General features: G+C 48.9%; 2 protein-coding genes across 2 annotated transcripts; one reads left to right on the top strand and one right to left on the bottom strand.

Annotated features, from left to right (window-relative positions):
* Nucleotides 1–3,339: 3,339 nt before the first annotated feature.
* UBXN1 (UBX domain protein 1) lies at nt 3,340–7,671 on the top strand. The gene is made up of 10 exons (XM_084764471.1): nt 3,340–3,466; nt 3,550–3,635; nt 3,748–3,801; nt 3,911–4,017; nt 4,122–4,191; nt 5,069–5,260; nt 5,346–5,397; nt 6,059–6,175; nt 7,173–7,365; nt 7,533–7,671. The coding sequence occupies exons 2-10, from the start codon at nt 3,577–3,579 to the stop codon at nt 7,580–7,582; spliced, it is 894 nt and encodes a 297-aa protein (XP_084620597.1). The 5' UTR covers nt 3,340–3,466; nt 3,550–3,576; the 3' UTR covers nt 7,583–7,671.
* A 4,466-nt stretch (nt 7,672–12,137) lies between these two features.
* On the bottom strand, nt 12,138–13,124 carry UQCC3 (ubiquinol-cytochrome c reductase complex assembly factor 3). Its single transcript, XM_084773085.1, has 2 exons — nt 12,897–13,124; nt 12,138–12,807 (listed from the first exon to the last, which is right to left on the bottom strand). Exons 1-2 carry the CDS (start codon nt 13,014–13,016, stop codon nt 12,658–12,660), a joined length of 270 nt encoding a protein of 89 aa, XP_084629211.1. The 5' UTR covers nt 13,017–13,124; the 3' UTR covers nt 12,138–12,657.
* Nucleotides 13,125–14,461: the final 1,337 nt, after the last annotated feature.

The following is a 14,461-nucleotide window of genomic DNA, read 5'->3' as shown; positions in this document are numbered from 1 at the left end:
AGAGGGCATTGATTCCTTAGACATTCTCTCTCTATCTCTCTTTTATTTTATTTAATTTTTTTGATTTTTTGAGACAGGGTTTCTCTGTGTAGCCTTCGCTGTCCTGGACTGGCTCTGTCGACCAGTCCAATTGTCTCTGCCTCCTGAGTGCTGGGATCACAGGCAATGCAAGTAGAGTAGAGGCTTTCTTGTCCCTGAGAGCCTGCTTGCTGCCCTGCTGAGCCCGCCCAAGAATGGAAATAAAGCCCTTTAGGTTTGTTTGTTTGTTTGTCTAAAAAAGGGTGTGGCCCTTTAATCCCAGCACTTGGGAGGCAGAGGCAGGTGGATCACTGTGAGTTCCAGGCCAGCCAACGCTAACACAGAGAAACCCTGTCTCCAAAAACCAACCAACAAACAAAAAAGCCCAGGAAAGAAAGAAAGAAACAGACCAGGGGGCTGGACAGGCGGCTCAGAGTTTAAGAGCACTTACTGACTTACTGCTCTTTCAGAAGTCCTGAGTTGAATTCCCAGTAACCACATGGTGGCTCACAAACATCTATAATGTGATCTGATGCCCTCTTCTGGCCTGCACTGTATACATAATAATAAATAAATACATCTTTTAAAAGAAAGAAAAAAGGAAAGAGACCAGAAGCATAGTCTGGCTTCCAAGCCCAGATTATATCCCTGACCGGTCAGTTTTAGTTTAGCATTCCATAAACTTTTATTAATCTGAGTTTGGTGTGCGAGTGGTCAGTGTGCAGCTTTTCCTAAATCCTAACAATACCATGTACAGGTTACTCTACAATAGTAGTTCAACAAGAAGCTTCAGAGTAACACTAGTATTTACAAACTATTAAGTGTGAACAAGGCTCTTGTAGCCTTGGCTGTCCTGGACTCAGTAGACCAGGCTGGCCTTGAACTCACACAATCCGCCTGCCTCTGTCTCCCGAGCGCTAGGATTAAAGGTGTGTGCCACCACGCCTGGCCAAGATCCCTTTATGTGTCAAGATCTCTTTGGCAATAGGATGGAAGGTGGCTCCTAATCAACAACGCTAGACAAAATTACGACTGAGCTACATGCCCAGATTTCAAAAGTTGTTTTAGGAGAGAAGATGGATGAGAGACAGGTTCTTAGTGTGTATCTGACTGTCCTGCAACTCCCACTGTCCACCAGACTGGTTTCTGCAGGGTAGGGAGAGCACCCCTTTGAAGAGTACCCTTCCCTCCCTCCTCTGCAGGGGAGGGGAGAGCACCCCTCCCCCTCCCTCTCTAGAGGAAGGAGGGGGTCACCCCAAACCTCCCTCTGAAGAGACTGGCTCCCAAATATGACACACACACACCTGTTACATGTATAACAAGGGTCAAGCACCATAACTGGCGAGAGAGCTCACCTGTTCTAACTGGACTATGCTAGCCTGGCCCACTTCCCAGCCATGTGCTCGCTCCTCCTCCCTCCTCCTCCTCTGCCTCCCTCTCCCTCCTCCCTCCTCTCTCCCTCCCTGGATCCAAAGACTAGGAATGAAAATCCTGCCTCTGGGGGCTGGAGAGATGGCTCAGCAATTAAGAGCACTGGCTGCTCTTCCAGAGGTCCTGAGTTCAATTCCCAGCAACCACATGGTGGCTCACAACCATCTATAATGTGATCTGATGCCCTCCTCTGGCCTGCAGATGTACCTGCAGGCAGAGCACTGTACATGTAATAAGTAAATATATATATATATATAAAAAAATCCTGCCTCTGTCTCTGCCCAGTCACAGACTCTTCAGCTTCTTTAGTAAACAATCAGAGATAACCATGGAGTAATTTTTACACAACATTGAGACTGGAGATTCCTCAATAGCAATGACAATCCCAGAATTTGTTAGCCTTTAGCTCACTGCCCATTCAGCAATTAACAATCGAATATACAGAGACACCTTAATACAATGTAAATGAAGGTCACCTCTACACTGGCCTTGAACTCACAGAGATTCCTCTGCCTTTGTCTCCCAAGTGCTGGGATTAAAGGTGTGTGCCACCACATCCAGCCCTTTCTTTCCTTTTAGCTATGATCATATTTATTGAAGTATTATGGAAGCGGAGCCTGCATGCCATTCTCGCCTGTGATGGTCAGGAAATACAAGGACTACTGGGAAGAACAGATTCTCTCCTACCATACGGCCGTGTCAGGAGGCACACTGTCTTCCCAACTGGCCTTGTCACACAGGCCTAAGGTTTCGTTTTTTGAGGTCTCACAGAACCCAGGCTATGTAGGAATCAAGATTTTATTTAGGAAAGCTGAGCAAGATGTTCAGCTCTCTGGACACAGCCAGACTGAGGTCTGTGTTTGAGATCAGACTCAAAGCTTGTTGTATTTAGAAAGTTCCAGGACAGAGCAGGGCATGGTGGCTCATGCCTTTAATCCCCAGCACTCAGGAGGCAGAGACAGACAGATCAATGAGTTCGAGGCCAGTCTGGTCTACAAAGGGAGTCTAGGACAGCCAAGACTGTTACATGGAGAAACCCTGTCTCCAACACCGGATTCCACCCCACCCTAAAAAAGGAAGAAAATTCCAGGACAGCCAAGGCTACATAGATACTATATCAGAAAACAAAGACAAAGATAATAATGAACTTTGTCTCAAGCATGCTAAGCCAGAATACCACTGACCTACTCCCTAGCCTCTGAGAAATAACTTCCTAATCGCATACATAGGAGACATACTCCATCCAATTTCTTTTAAAGATTACATACATTTCTGCAGGGTGTGGTGGTCCCACGCCTTTAATCCTGGCACTTTATAAGCAGAGGCTGGCAGATTTCTGTGGGTTTCATGCCAGTCTGATCTACAGAGAGAGTTCCAGGGCGGCCAGGGAAATGCAGACAAACCCTGTCTTGAAAACCAAAACCAAAACCAAAAACCCCAGAAAAAAATTATTTTATTTTATTTTTTGATTCAGGGTTTTTCTGTGTTAGTCTTGGCTGCCCTGGACTAGCTTTGTAGACCAGGCTAGCCTCGAACTCACAGAGATACACCTGCCTTTGCCTCCCGAGTCCTGTGATTAAAGGCGTGCGCCACCACGCCCAGCCAGAAAATTTTAATTACATACATACATTAATTTATTTATTGTTCATCATGAAGGCCATGACTCGCATGTTTAAGTTAGAGGACAACTAAAAGGGATCCTTTTCCCTCTTTCCTCTACCACAGGGTCTTGGGATTCGAGCTCAGACACTCCGTCTTGGCCGGCAGGTCCTTTTTTTAGTTTCTGAAACCCTGCTGGCCAGCTCAAGCAGCTGTCCGGTTTTCCTCGCGGTGGGTGGGTCTCGGCTTCGAACCGCAGCTGTCCCCGCCCACCAGGAGGAACTTTTCTGGCTCTCCCCGGTACCCGTCTACCGCGGCCCCACGTGACACAAACAGCCGGGGCACTTCCGCTTCCCCTCCGCTCTCCTCCCTCAGTGTCCCACCCCCACCCCACCCCCGTCCCCGGGTCCGCAGCCCGGTGAGTTAGCGCCGGGAGGGCGGCGTGGCGGGCGGACTCGCCCTGGGCTGACCCTTTGCCGCCTTCCTTCTCGTCACCCTCAGGTCCCCGCGGAAGCGGAGGCGGGCGCCATGGCGGAGCTGACGGCTCTGGAGAGTCTCATCGAGATGGGCTTTCCCAGGGGACGCGCGTAAGGGAGCCTCCCCCCCCCCCTAGCCCGTGGTGGGGGGCCGCGGGGCCTGCGCGACCTGACTGTCACCATGGCTGGCGGTCGCTACTCACCGTCTTTCTGCCCCCCCCAGGGAGAAGGCTCTGGCCCTCACAGGGAACCAGGGCATCGAGGCTGCGATGGACTGGTGAGCGGCCGGCGCGGGGGTCGGAGGTTTGGGGGAGGGGGGGCGCCTGGGAAGGGTGACCTCCCCCAGGCTGATCCGCCCCCCCCCCTCGCCCGCCTTCCCCGCCCAGGCTTATGGAGCACGAAGACGACCCCGATGTGGACGAACCTCTAGAGACTCCCCTCGGCCACATCCTGGGACGGGAACCCACGTCCTCGGAGCAAGTTGGCCCTGAAGGTCCTGACTGGGAGACATCTTGGGATTCTAGACATCTTGTGTGGGCCTGAGAAAACCAAAATGGGTTTTTATTCTAAGTAATACTGCGGGTTGTTGGTTTGTAGGATCTGGGTCTGCTGCTGGCGAAAGCAAACCCATTCTGACTGAAGAGGAAAGACAAGAGCAGACGAAGAGGTAACTGGCAGTTTCACTGCGTGTGTGTGTGTGTGTGTGTGTGTGGTGTGTGTGTGTGTGTGTGTGTGTGTGTGTGTGTGTGTTGTCTTTGAAGGCGGTGGCTGCACTCTTGCCCAAGCTGAAGCCCCAATCCTCCTGCCTCTGCCTCCAGGGTGCTGGGAATACAGGCCTTCACCACTCTGCCCTGCGTTGCTTTTTGAGACAGGGTCTAGCTGTGTGCCTCAGGCTGGCCTGGAACCCACTGTGTCTCCTAGGCTAAGTTCAAAGCCGCATTCATCGGAGTGCTGGCGTCACGGGCACAGGCCACCATAGCTGGCCATAGGCTCCCCCCCTAAGGGTCATGGGTCATCGTCCTCCCTCTCCAATACAAACACAAGTCATAGACCACACCAGGAAGCGTGCTCTCGTGTAGTTTAGGCTGGTCTCAAACTGCCCGTGTGGCGGCAGATTAGCCTGAATTCCAACTCTTTTTGCCTCTACCTTGCAAGTGCTGGGATTGTAGGTATCTGCACCACTATGTCTGGCCCTCATTTATTTTTATTTTTATTTTTTACTGTAAGGCCCCATGCATGCTGTATATGCTCTCCCATTGAGCATACCTGGGCCCCCTCTTCTATTTTTTATTTTTGCTGTTGTTTTTTAGTTCTTTGAGACAGGGTTTCTCTGTATCCCTGAGATCCCCGGTCACTGCCTCCTGAGTTGCTGGGATCAAAGGTATGCACCACCATGCCTGGCTCCTCTTTGTTTTTTCTCTATCTTGGTTTTGTTTTCTCCCACCTGTCTTGGCATCACACGTTCCCTTAGTTTGTTCAGACTTCTCTGTCTAAACTCACCTTCCCACTCCATGGCCAGCTTCATCTCTTCCTTTGCCAAACAGGATGTTGGAACTTGTGGCACAGAAGCAGAGGGAACGTGAAGAAAGAGAGGAGCGAGAGGCTTTGGAACGAGAGAAGCAGCGGAGGAGACAAGGACAAGAGCTGTCCGCGGCGCGGCAGAAACTCCAGGAGGATGAGATGCGCCGGGCTGCTGAGGAGCGCAGGAGGGAAAAGGCTGAAGAACTGGCTGCCAGGTCTGGGCGCTGTGCTGGTTGGTAATTGAGAACGAAGTCAAGATTGGTCCCTGTGTGACCTGTTTGCTTCCTGTCTCCATTCCAGACAAAGGGTTCGAGAAAAAATTGAAAGGGACAAAGCAGAGAGAGCTAAGAAGGTAGGTGATTGGGTAGCCTGTGGGTATAATGGAGTAAGTGGGCTTATTTTATTTTTCCAGTTTTTTGTTTTGTTTTGGCTTTTTAAAAAAATATTTTATGTATATGACTGCTCTACCGGCATGTATACCCTCATGACAGCAGAGGGCATTATAGGTGGTTGTGAGCCACCATGTGGTTGTGGGAACTGAACTCAGGACCTCTGGAAGAGCAGACAGTGCTCTTAACCGCTGAGCCATCTCTCCAGCTCCCTTTGTTTTGGTTTTTTGAGACTGGGTTTCTCTGTGTAGCCTTGGGTGTCCTGGACTTGCTTTGTAGACCAGGCTGGCCTCGAACTCCCAGCAACCCACCTGCCTCTGCCTCCTGAGTGCTGGGGTTAAAGGAGTACGACATCACTCCCGGCTCTATTTTCTTTTTCATTCTCAAGAGAAAACGTGTGCTTATGTGGTTTGTTTGTTTGAGACAAACTGTAGCTTAAGCTGGTCTCAGACTCACGGCATCCTCCTGCCTCAGCCTTCCAAGTGCTAGAAGTAAATGTTGTGAGCCACCAAACAGTGGGCATGGCTTTTGTTTTATTTCATGCTTCTTTGCCTTTGGAGCTTGAGCCTTTATACATACTAGACAAGTGTGCTACCCTGAGCTAATGTTCATTTTGTCTTCCAGTATGGTGGTAGTGTGGGTTCCCGGTCATCCCCACCAACAACAGACTCGGGTCCTGTTCCTCCTTCTCCCAGCCAGGAGCCCCCTACCAAGCGGGAGTATGACCAGTGTCGCATACAGGTAGCTTTCTGGTGGCTGTGTTGCTCCTGGAACTCGGTGTTGGCTTATAAGGTGCCCAGAGCCCTTGGCACTCAGGGCCCCTTTGCCAGATCTCTCCCTTGTTTGTACGTGATGGGAAATCCTACCTCTCTGCTCCTCGCCGGAGAGATCAGATTTCACCTGCTCGTCTTATTTAAGTCCATACTCCATTCTTACTCAGCAGTTTTGCCTTTACTTATTCATAATGTTCTCATAGATTCATTACACAGCTGTTTCATAATATGGTGCTTATCCTGAGTTAAAAAAATAATTCTGCCTTGTCTTTTCCCGGTTGTGAGGTTCTTGGGAGTCCTTTTTCATCCCCTCCTGCAGCAGAGCATAGGTGGGTGTTCCTCGGGTCCTTTAACTGTTGTGCTAGCTCACACTCTCCGAGCAGAGCTGAGCTAGCTCTGAGACAGGGTTTCACTAGGTAGCCTAGGTCGGTCTTGAACTGTGAGATACCCTGCCTCTGCCTGAGTGCTAGGACTAAAGGCATGTGCCACCACTCTGGACTTTGTTTTCTTCTTGGGACAAGGTCTTGCTATACAGCCCTACTGGCCTGGAGTTCACTATGAACATCAAGCTGACCTCTTCTGGTGATCCTTGTCCTTTTTTTTTTTTTTTTTAAATAAAATTTTTTATTTTATTTATTTATTTATTTATTTTTTGAGACATGATTTCTCTGTGTAGTCTTGGCTGTCCTACACTCACTTTGTAGACCAGGCTGGCCTCGAACTCAGTGATCCGCCTGCCTCTGCCTCCAGAGTGCTGGGGTTAAAGGCGTGTGCCACCACACCCTGCTCGACCTTGATGTTGTTCTTCCTGCTTCCAGCCCTTTAACTTTATGTGAATCAGGCTGGTCTTGAACTTTGAGAAATCTACCTGTGCCCCAAGTGCTGGGGCTGTAGGCATGAGCCAGTCCACATGTGGCCCTCGCTCAGTTTCAGTGCTCACAGTACTGCCTCTCTCTTGCTTCTAGGTTAGGCTGCCTGATGGGACTTCACTGACCCAAACGTTCCGGGCCCGGGAACAGCTGGCAGCTGTGAGGCTCTATGTAGAGCTTCACCGTGGGGAGGAGCCTGGACAGGACCAGGACCCTGTGCAGTTGCTCAGTGGCTTCCCCAGACGGGCTTTCTCAGAGGCTGACATGGAGCGGCCTCTGCAGGAACTGGGTATGTTATGTGAGACCAGGAGTCAGGACTTAACGGGATGAGGGACGGTTGGGCTAGGCAGGTAGCAGATGGGATGGAAGGGGCTTTAGTGGGCATGGCATGTGTCCAGGGATTTGAAGGCCCAAATCTAGTATCCTTACAATTCAAAATCATTCTTCCATTTTTAGGACTCGTGCCTTCTGCTGTCCTCATTGTGGCCAAGAAGTGTCCCAGCTGAGGGTCCTCCATCCCACCATCTCTGATCTCCTCATCTTTGATAAAGCACTGACATTTCCTTCCTAATAAATAGACCCTTTGAGTTCTGTATACGCCTGGCTCCTTCCTCAATTCCTGGGAAGGGCAATGTGAAGAGATGATAAAAGGCATTTGAAGTTAGAACTCTTCATCATTAGGACTGAGTCCTGCTGGGGGGAGGGCACATTACATGGCACCTTTTGTTCATGAGCATGAGGGCTTTTGTTTGTTTTGACATAGACTATGTAGACCAAGCTGACCCTCACTTCCACCTGCCTCTGCTTCCCAGAAGCTGGGATTAAAGGTGTGTACCACCATGCTGGGCCTGAGTTTAAATCCTTACTGCTAAATGCAGCTCATAGTTCAGGGGATCTGATGCCCTCTTCTGTCTTCTGGGTCACACATACTGGAGAGATTGGCTCAGTGGTTAAGAGCACTATTATTCTTGCAGAGGACCTGATGTCAATTGTCTTTATCCACATGATGGCTTATAGCCCCCCCCCCTTTTTTTTTTTGAGACAAGGTTTCCTTGTGTGACCTTGGCTGTCCTGGACTCAGTTTGCAGACCTGGCTGGCCTCAAACTCAGTGATCTGTCTGCCTCTGCCTCCCAAGTGCTGGGATTACAGGTGCACCACCACACTCAGCTGACTCATAGCCATTTATAATTCAAATTCCATATGCCAACATCTGACTTCCATGGGCACATGGTACACACAGATACATACAGGCAAAACATACAAAATAAATACATCCTTTTTAAAGAAAGCTGTATTTTAAACTGGGTGGTGGTTGCACATGCATTTAATCCCAGCACTCAGGAGACAGAGGCAGGTGGATCTCAGAGTTTCATGACAGCCAAGGAAACAGAGGGACCCCGTCCTCAAAAACAAATGTTCTGGCCTGGTGTGGTGATGTACACCTTTAATCCCAGCACTTGGGAGACAGAGGCAGGTGGATCTCTGTGAGTTGAGGCCAGCCTGGTCTACAAAGCGAGTCCAGGACAGCCAAGACTACACAGAGAAACCCTGTCTTGAAAAACAAATGTTTTGGGTACCACATACATCTTTTCCCACAACACTGGTGACTGAACACAGGGTTTAGCTGCATCCCTAGGCAACTTTTTCCTCTAGGATCTTGCTGTGTTTCTCATGCTGGCCTTGAGCTTGTGATATTTCTGCCTGCTCTGAATGTTCTTTTTGTTGTTGTTTTGACCAAGCCTTGACTTTTATTACTCAAAAGACTGCATTTTTTTTTTTTTTTTTTGCTTTCTGACTCTGCCTTCAACACTTTTTTTTTTTTTCCGAGACAAGGTCTCTCTGTGTTAGCCTTGGCTGTCCTGGACTCACTTTGTAGACCAGGCTGGCCCCGAACTCACAGTGGTCCACCTGCCTCTGCCTCCCGGCCTTCAACACTTTCACAACAATTTTCTGCTCCTCAGTAAGGAAAGCACGCTTGATCCTATCATGGGCACACAGGCACACTGTAGGTCCTGCTGGCGTGTTCCTTTGTCTTAGATAATCTCATAAGCTCTTACAGCACCGTCCCCTCGCAGTCTGCCTGGGCACACACTGCCTGCAGATTTAGGTGCTTTCCCAACCTTTTTTGTTCTGGTAAACAATCCTGTTGGAGGTTGTATTGTAGGAGAGCTTACAATGCATGGTATGTCAAATGCTAGACCATTCTGAGTGCCTCTAAACACAGTCCCTGGAAGAGTTTGGTTTGGTTTGGTTTTTTGAGACAGGGTTTCTTCTGTGTAGTCTTGGCTGTCCTGGACTTGCTATGTAGACCAGGCTGGCCTCAAACTACAGAGATCCACCTGCCTCTACTTCCCAAGTGCTGTGATTACTGGTGTGTGCCACACCAGCCTGCTGTGAATGTTCTTTTTCTTTTTGGTTTTTTGAGACAAGGTTTCTCTGGGTAGCCTTGGCTATCCTGGACTTACTTTGTAGACCAAGCTGGCCTTGAACTCACAGCGATCCTCCTGCCTCTGCCTCCCAAGTGCTGGGATTAAAGGTGTATGCCACCACGCCCGGCAGTGGTAAATGTTCTTAATGGCTGCATTGTGACCTATTCTCTGCACCCAAAAATAAGGACAAGGTCAGCAGAAATTTAACAAGATAGTTAAGGCAAAGAGAAAGACGCTCCAGAAGTCTGGCTAATAGGATCTTGAGCTAGCAGGGCACGGAGACACACAATTTTAACCCCAACTCTCAGGAAGAGGCAGGTAGAGCTCTGAGTTCTAGAACAGGTGGGGCTACAGAGAGGCTCTTTCTCAACAAAACAAAAATACCTTTAACTAGGCTTCCCAAGTGGGTACTCTGGTTCTTATACTTGCTATCAATGTCAGTTTGGACAAAGGCCTGTAATTTGCTGGTCTGATCTAAAATAACTACACCTGATCAGAACAGCCTTCTTATCTCAGTACACATAAAGCGATTTTTGACTATGGGACCTGTGACCCCAGCAGGATGCCAGCGCAGAAATATCTGTGTGCCAAGAAGATTAGGAAAGCACCTAAATCTGCCTGCGGTGTGTGCGGAGATTGTGTAAGGCGAACACACCAGCAGGGCCAAGTGTGGCTGACAGGTTCAAGTGGGCTTTCCTTATTGAGGAGCAGAAAACTGTTGTGAAAGTGTTGAAGGCACAAGCAGAGTCAGAAAGCAAAATAAATATGCAGCTTTTTAAGTAATACAAGTCAAGGTTTGGGTCCGGGCAGTGGTGGCACACACCTTTAATCCCAGCAGATCAGTGTGAGTTAGAGGCTGGCCTGGTCTACAAAGCTAGTCCAGGACAGCCAAGGCTACACAGGGAAACCCTGTCTCGAAAAACCTAAAAGTCAAGGTTTAGTCAAAACAACAAAAAAAGAATATTCAAGAGTGGGTGGGCGCAGTGGCAAATGCCTTCAATTGCAGCACTCTTGTGTAGCCCTGGCTCAGTCTGTAGACCAGACTAGCCTTGAACTCAGAAATCCACCTGCTTCTGCCTTCCGAGTGCTGGGATTAAAGGTGAACACTGCCATGCCCGGTAAAACAGTGTGTTTTATAGACACACATACATGTATGTGAGCTAGACCTGCAGCTCAGTGACAGGTGACATTTATTAGCATGCCCAAGGTGCTAGGGCTTAATCCTCAGCCAAAAGCCAAAGAAGAATTTGTGGTCTGCTTGGTCTGTTGTAGTTCAAGTCCACAGCCTTTCGTCTGCCACCAGGCCTGCTTCCATAGGTCACGCTTTCACTGACCTTTCCAAGAAATACTGTAACTGGACTCAGACTGAAAGCATAGTACTACAGTGAAAAGCTTGGGGTGAGGACCCACTGTTTTTCTCTATGCCTGTGGAGGTCAGAAGAAACAGAAGCTAGTTCTGCCCTCTCACCATGTGGGTTCCAAGGACTGGATTTAGGTCCTCCAGCTTAGCTCAAAGGGCCATTACCCAAGGCCAAGTCAACATTCCATGTCACTATATTTGGCGAGAGACTGAACTTTGCAGGGATGGTGGGAATCCTATGGCAGGATCTCAACTCTAGTCTAGGACAGCCTGACATACTTTACAGACAGGGCTGACTTTGAACATGTTTAAATTTGACTCACACTCCCTGCTGCTTTTTTTTTTTTTAAGCTGTCTTTTTACCTATTTTGAAATAGTTATAGCTATTTCTTTTGGTTTTTCAAGACAGCATCTCTCTGTGTAGCCTTGACTGTCCTGGACTTACTTTGTAGACCAGGCTGGCCCCAAACTCACAGTGATCCACTTGCCTCTGCCTCCTGAGTGCTGGGATTAAAGGCGTGCACTACCACACCTGGTCCTGTTTTGTTTTTTTGAGACAGGGTCTCTGTGTTAGCCTTGGCTAACTTAGACTCACTTTGTAGACCAGGCTGGGCTGGCCTTGATCTCAGAGATCCACCTGCCTTTGCCTTCTCAAGTGCTGGGATTAAAGGCATGTGCAACCACTGTCTGGCTGAAGGAATACATATGAACTTCCAGACTAGCCTGGGATATGAGACCCTGTCTCAGAAGTTTGGTAGTTGGGCTGGAGAGATGGCTTAGCAGTAAAGGGCACTGACTGATCTTCCAGAGGACCTGTGTTCAAACACCAGCACCGACATGGCAGCTCACACACCTGTCTGTATTCAAAGATCTGACACCCTCACATAGACATAGGCACAGGCAAAACACCAATGCACATAAAATAAATGTAAATAAAAATAAAAATAAAGGAAGGAAAAAGAAAAGCAAGCTGTGGTGGCGCACGCCTTTAATCCCAGCACTCAGGAGGCAGAGGCAGGCAGGTCTACAAAGTGAGTCCAGGACAGCCAAGACTACACAGAGAAACCCTGTCTCAAAAAACCAAAAGAAAGAAAATAGCTTGGGTAGGTGAGAAGGCTCAGTGGGTGAAAGTGCTTGGTCTGCAAGCCAGACACAAAATGGAAGTAGACAACGGTCTTCCCAAAGCTGTTATGGGGCTTCCATATACGCGGCGCGCCCACACTTGCGTTTTTCATTTACACAACACACATACTGACACACAAAAAACAGACTTTAGTAAAGTATTTTACCAGCCAGGCGGTGGTGGCCCACGCCTTTAATCCTAGCACATGGGAGGCAGAGGCAGGTGGATCTCTGTGAGTTCGAGTCCAGCCTGGTCTACACAGCGAGTTCCATGACAGCCAGAGCTGTTACACAGAGAAATCCTGTCTCGAGAAACCAAAAAAGAAAAGTGTTTCATAGCCAGCTGCAGAAGCAAACAGATCACGTGACCTGTTTTGCTTGTCGGAAAGCATACTGGATTTAGAACTCTCCAGGGGGCTTACAGCTGCCTCAGTATTCCGGCCCTACCACACCGACCCTGTCTTTCTAGCTTTAGACGCCCCGCTGCGGAATCCACTTAACAGGTGAACTGGATTTATTATTTCCTTTTGGTTCCACAATCAAGCCCCCGTGTCCGCAGCTCCCTGTGCCTCATAGAGTCGTGGTGTGTCTCCTGAATCCGGACTCCACGCCCGGCGCACGAAGAAATGCGCCTCAAAGGTCCCCGCGCCCATCCACGAGCTCCTGGTGTCACGCTGACCTGCCGCCGCCGCTAACCCTCCAGTTCTTCCTCCAGGCTACGTTCTCCTGCGTGGCTGCGGCCTCCCTCAGCGTAGCCATCATTAGTTCCTTGGTCCTGACCGATTCCTCCCTGCGCTGCGGGTCCTGTTCCAGCATCTCCTGCGGGCAAAAAGAATGTTTGCAGTCCGGGCCGGAAGACAGGGCTTCTCCCCACGCACACCCACCTCTGGGAGCCCGGTTGTTTCTACCTTCAGCATCGACTGCCTCTGTAGTTCTCCTGGGGTCACAAGAGCAAACAGAATGGAGCCTACGCCAGCCCCTATGCCCAGCACCGCAACTACTGCCAATGCTTTACGAACAGCCTCCATGGAGGACTACATTACCAACGAGACACCGTCCGCATCCTCCCGCAGCCTAGAAGGGAACCGGGAATCTCACCGCTCCCTGTGCAGGCTAGAGCGACCTGAGGGCGGGGAGGGGCCAGACCTAAAATCATAGAGAAACAGTCCGGCTAGAGAGGGCTAGTCCCTGGAAACATTTACACTCAATGGGCGTGCTGGTAAAACACTCATACACATAAAATAATGAAACTTTAAAAAAAAAATTGTTGGCACTTAGAAGTTAAGAGCATTGGCTGCTCTACCAAAGGGCCCTGGTTCAATTCCCAGCACCCACAAGACAGTTCATAACTGTCTAATTCCAGTTCCAAATAAGACCATTGTCATCAAAGAGTGCATGGCTGATAATGTATTTCACAATAACCAGTTTTTTTCCAGGAGGTGGTAGGCCACGCCTTTAGTCCCAGCACTTGAGAGGCAAAGCCAGCCCTGTCTTTGACATGAAGGCCAGCCTGGTGTACATAATGAATTCCAGGACAGCTAGGGCTAGGCAAAGAAACTCTGTCCCGGAAAAGAAATTAAAAAAAAAAAAAAGAAAAGAAAAGAAAAAGAAAAAAAAAAAAAGCATTGCCACTTTTCAGCCCTTGGAAGTTTCAGATCAATACAGGACTGTTCAACCTAGTTGTGTTGTTGTTTGTTTTTGTTTTTTTTGGTTTTTAGAGACAATCTTTCTCTGTGTAGCCTTGGCTGGGCTGGACTCACTTTGTAGACCAGGCTGGCCTTGAACTCACAGTGATCCACCTGCCTCTGCCTCCCAAGTGCTGGGATTAAAGGCGTGTGCCACCACCGCCCGGGCTTGTATTTGTTTTTGAGACAGTGTTCCTCTGTGTAGCCTTGGCTGTCCTGGACTTGCTTTATAGACCACAAAGGCCTTGAACTCACAGAGACCCAACGGCCTCTGCCTCCCAGAGTGTCAACCTAGTATTTTAAGTCACAATGTAATGTAATGGCTAACACCTGAAATCTCAATATTTTAAGGAAGGTCCATCTGAAACATTCTGAATTGGAGGCCAATCAAGGCTTCTTTGGAAGACCATGTTTTAAAACTAACAAAGCTGCATCCCAAGGAGGGGACAGAGTGCAGAGAACACCGCTTGTCACATCTTCACTCTAGAAAACAAAACAAAACGAACTAACAACACAAACTGGGTGTAGTGGTACACGCCTTTAATCCCAGAATTTGGGAGGCAGAGGCAGGCAGATCTCTGTAAACTCGAGGACACCGTGGTCTACAAAATGAATCCAGAACAGCCAAGGCTACACAGAGAAACCCTGTCTTGAAAAAACAAACAAACACCTAACAAAGCACATAGGGGTTAGGACAAACAACAGTTCAATGGATAGAGAACAGACTTTGTTTTTTTCTCTCCAGTACTGAGTATTGAAACCAGAATGTCAGGCGGGCAAGCTTGGTA

The sequence above is a fragment of the Acomys minous genome (assembly GCF_964271855.1).
Source record: "Acomys minous genome assembly, chromosome: 2".
NCBI classification, from domain to species: domain Eukaryota; kingdom Metazoa; phylum Chordata; class Mammalia; order Rodentia; family Muridae; genus Acomys; species Acomys minous.
The sequence above is the reverse complement of the archived record's forward strand: the minus strand, read 5'-3'. Positions and strand labels throughout refer to the sequence as shown.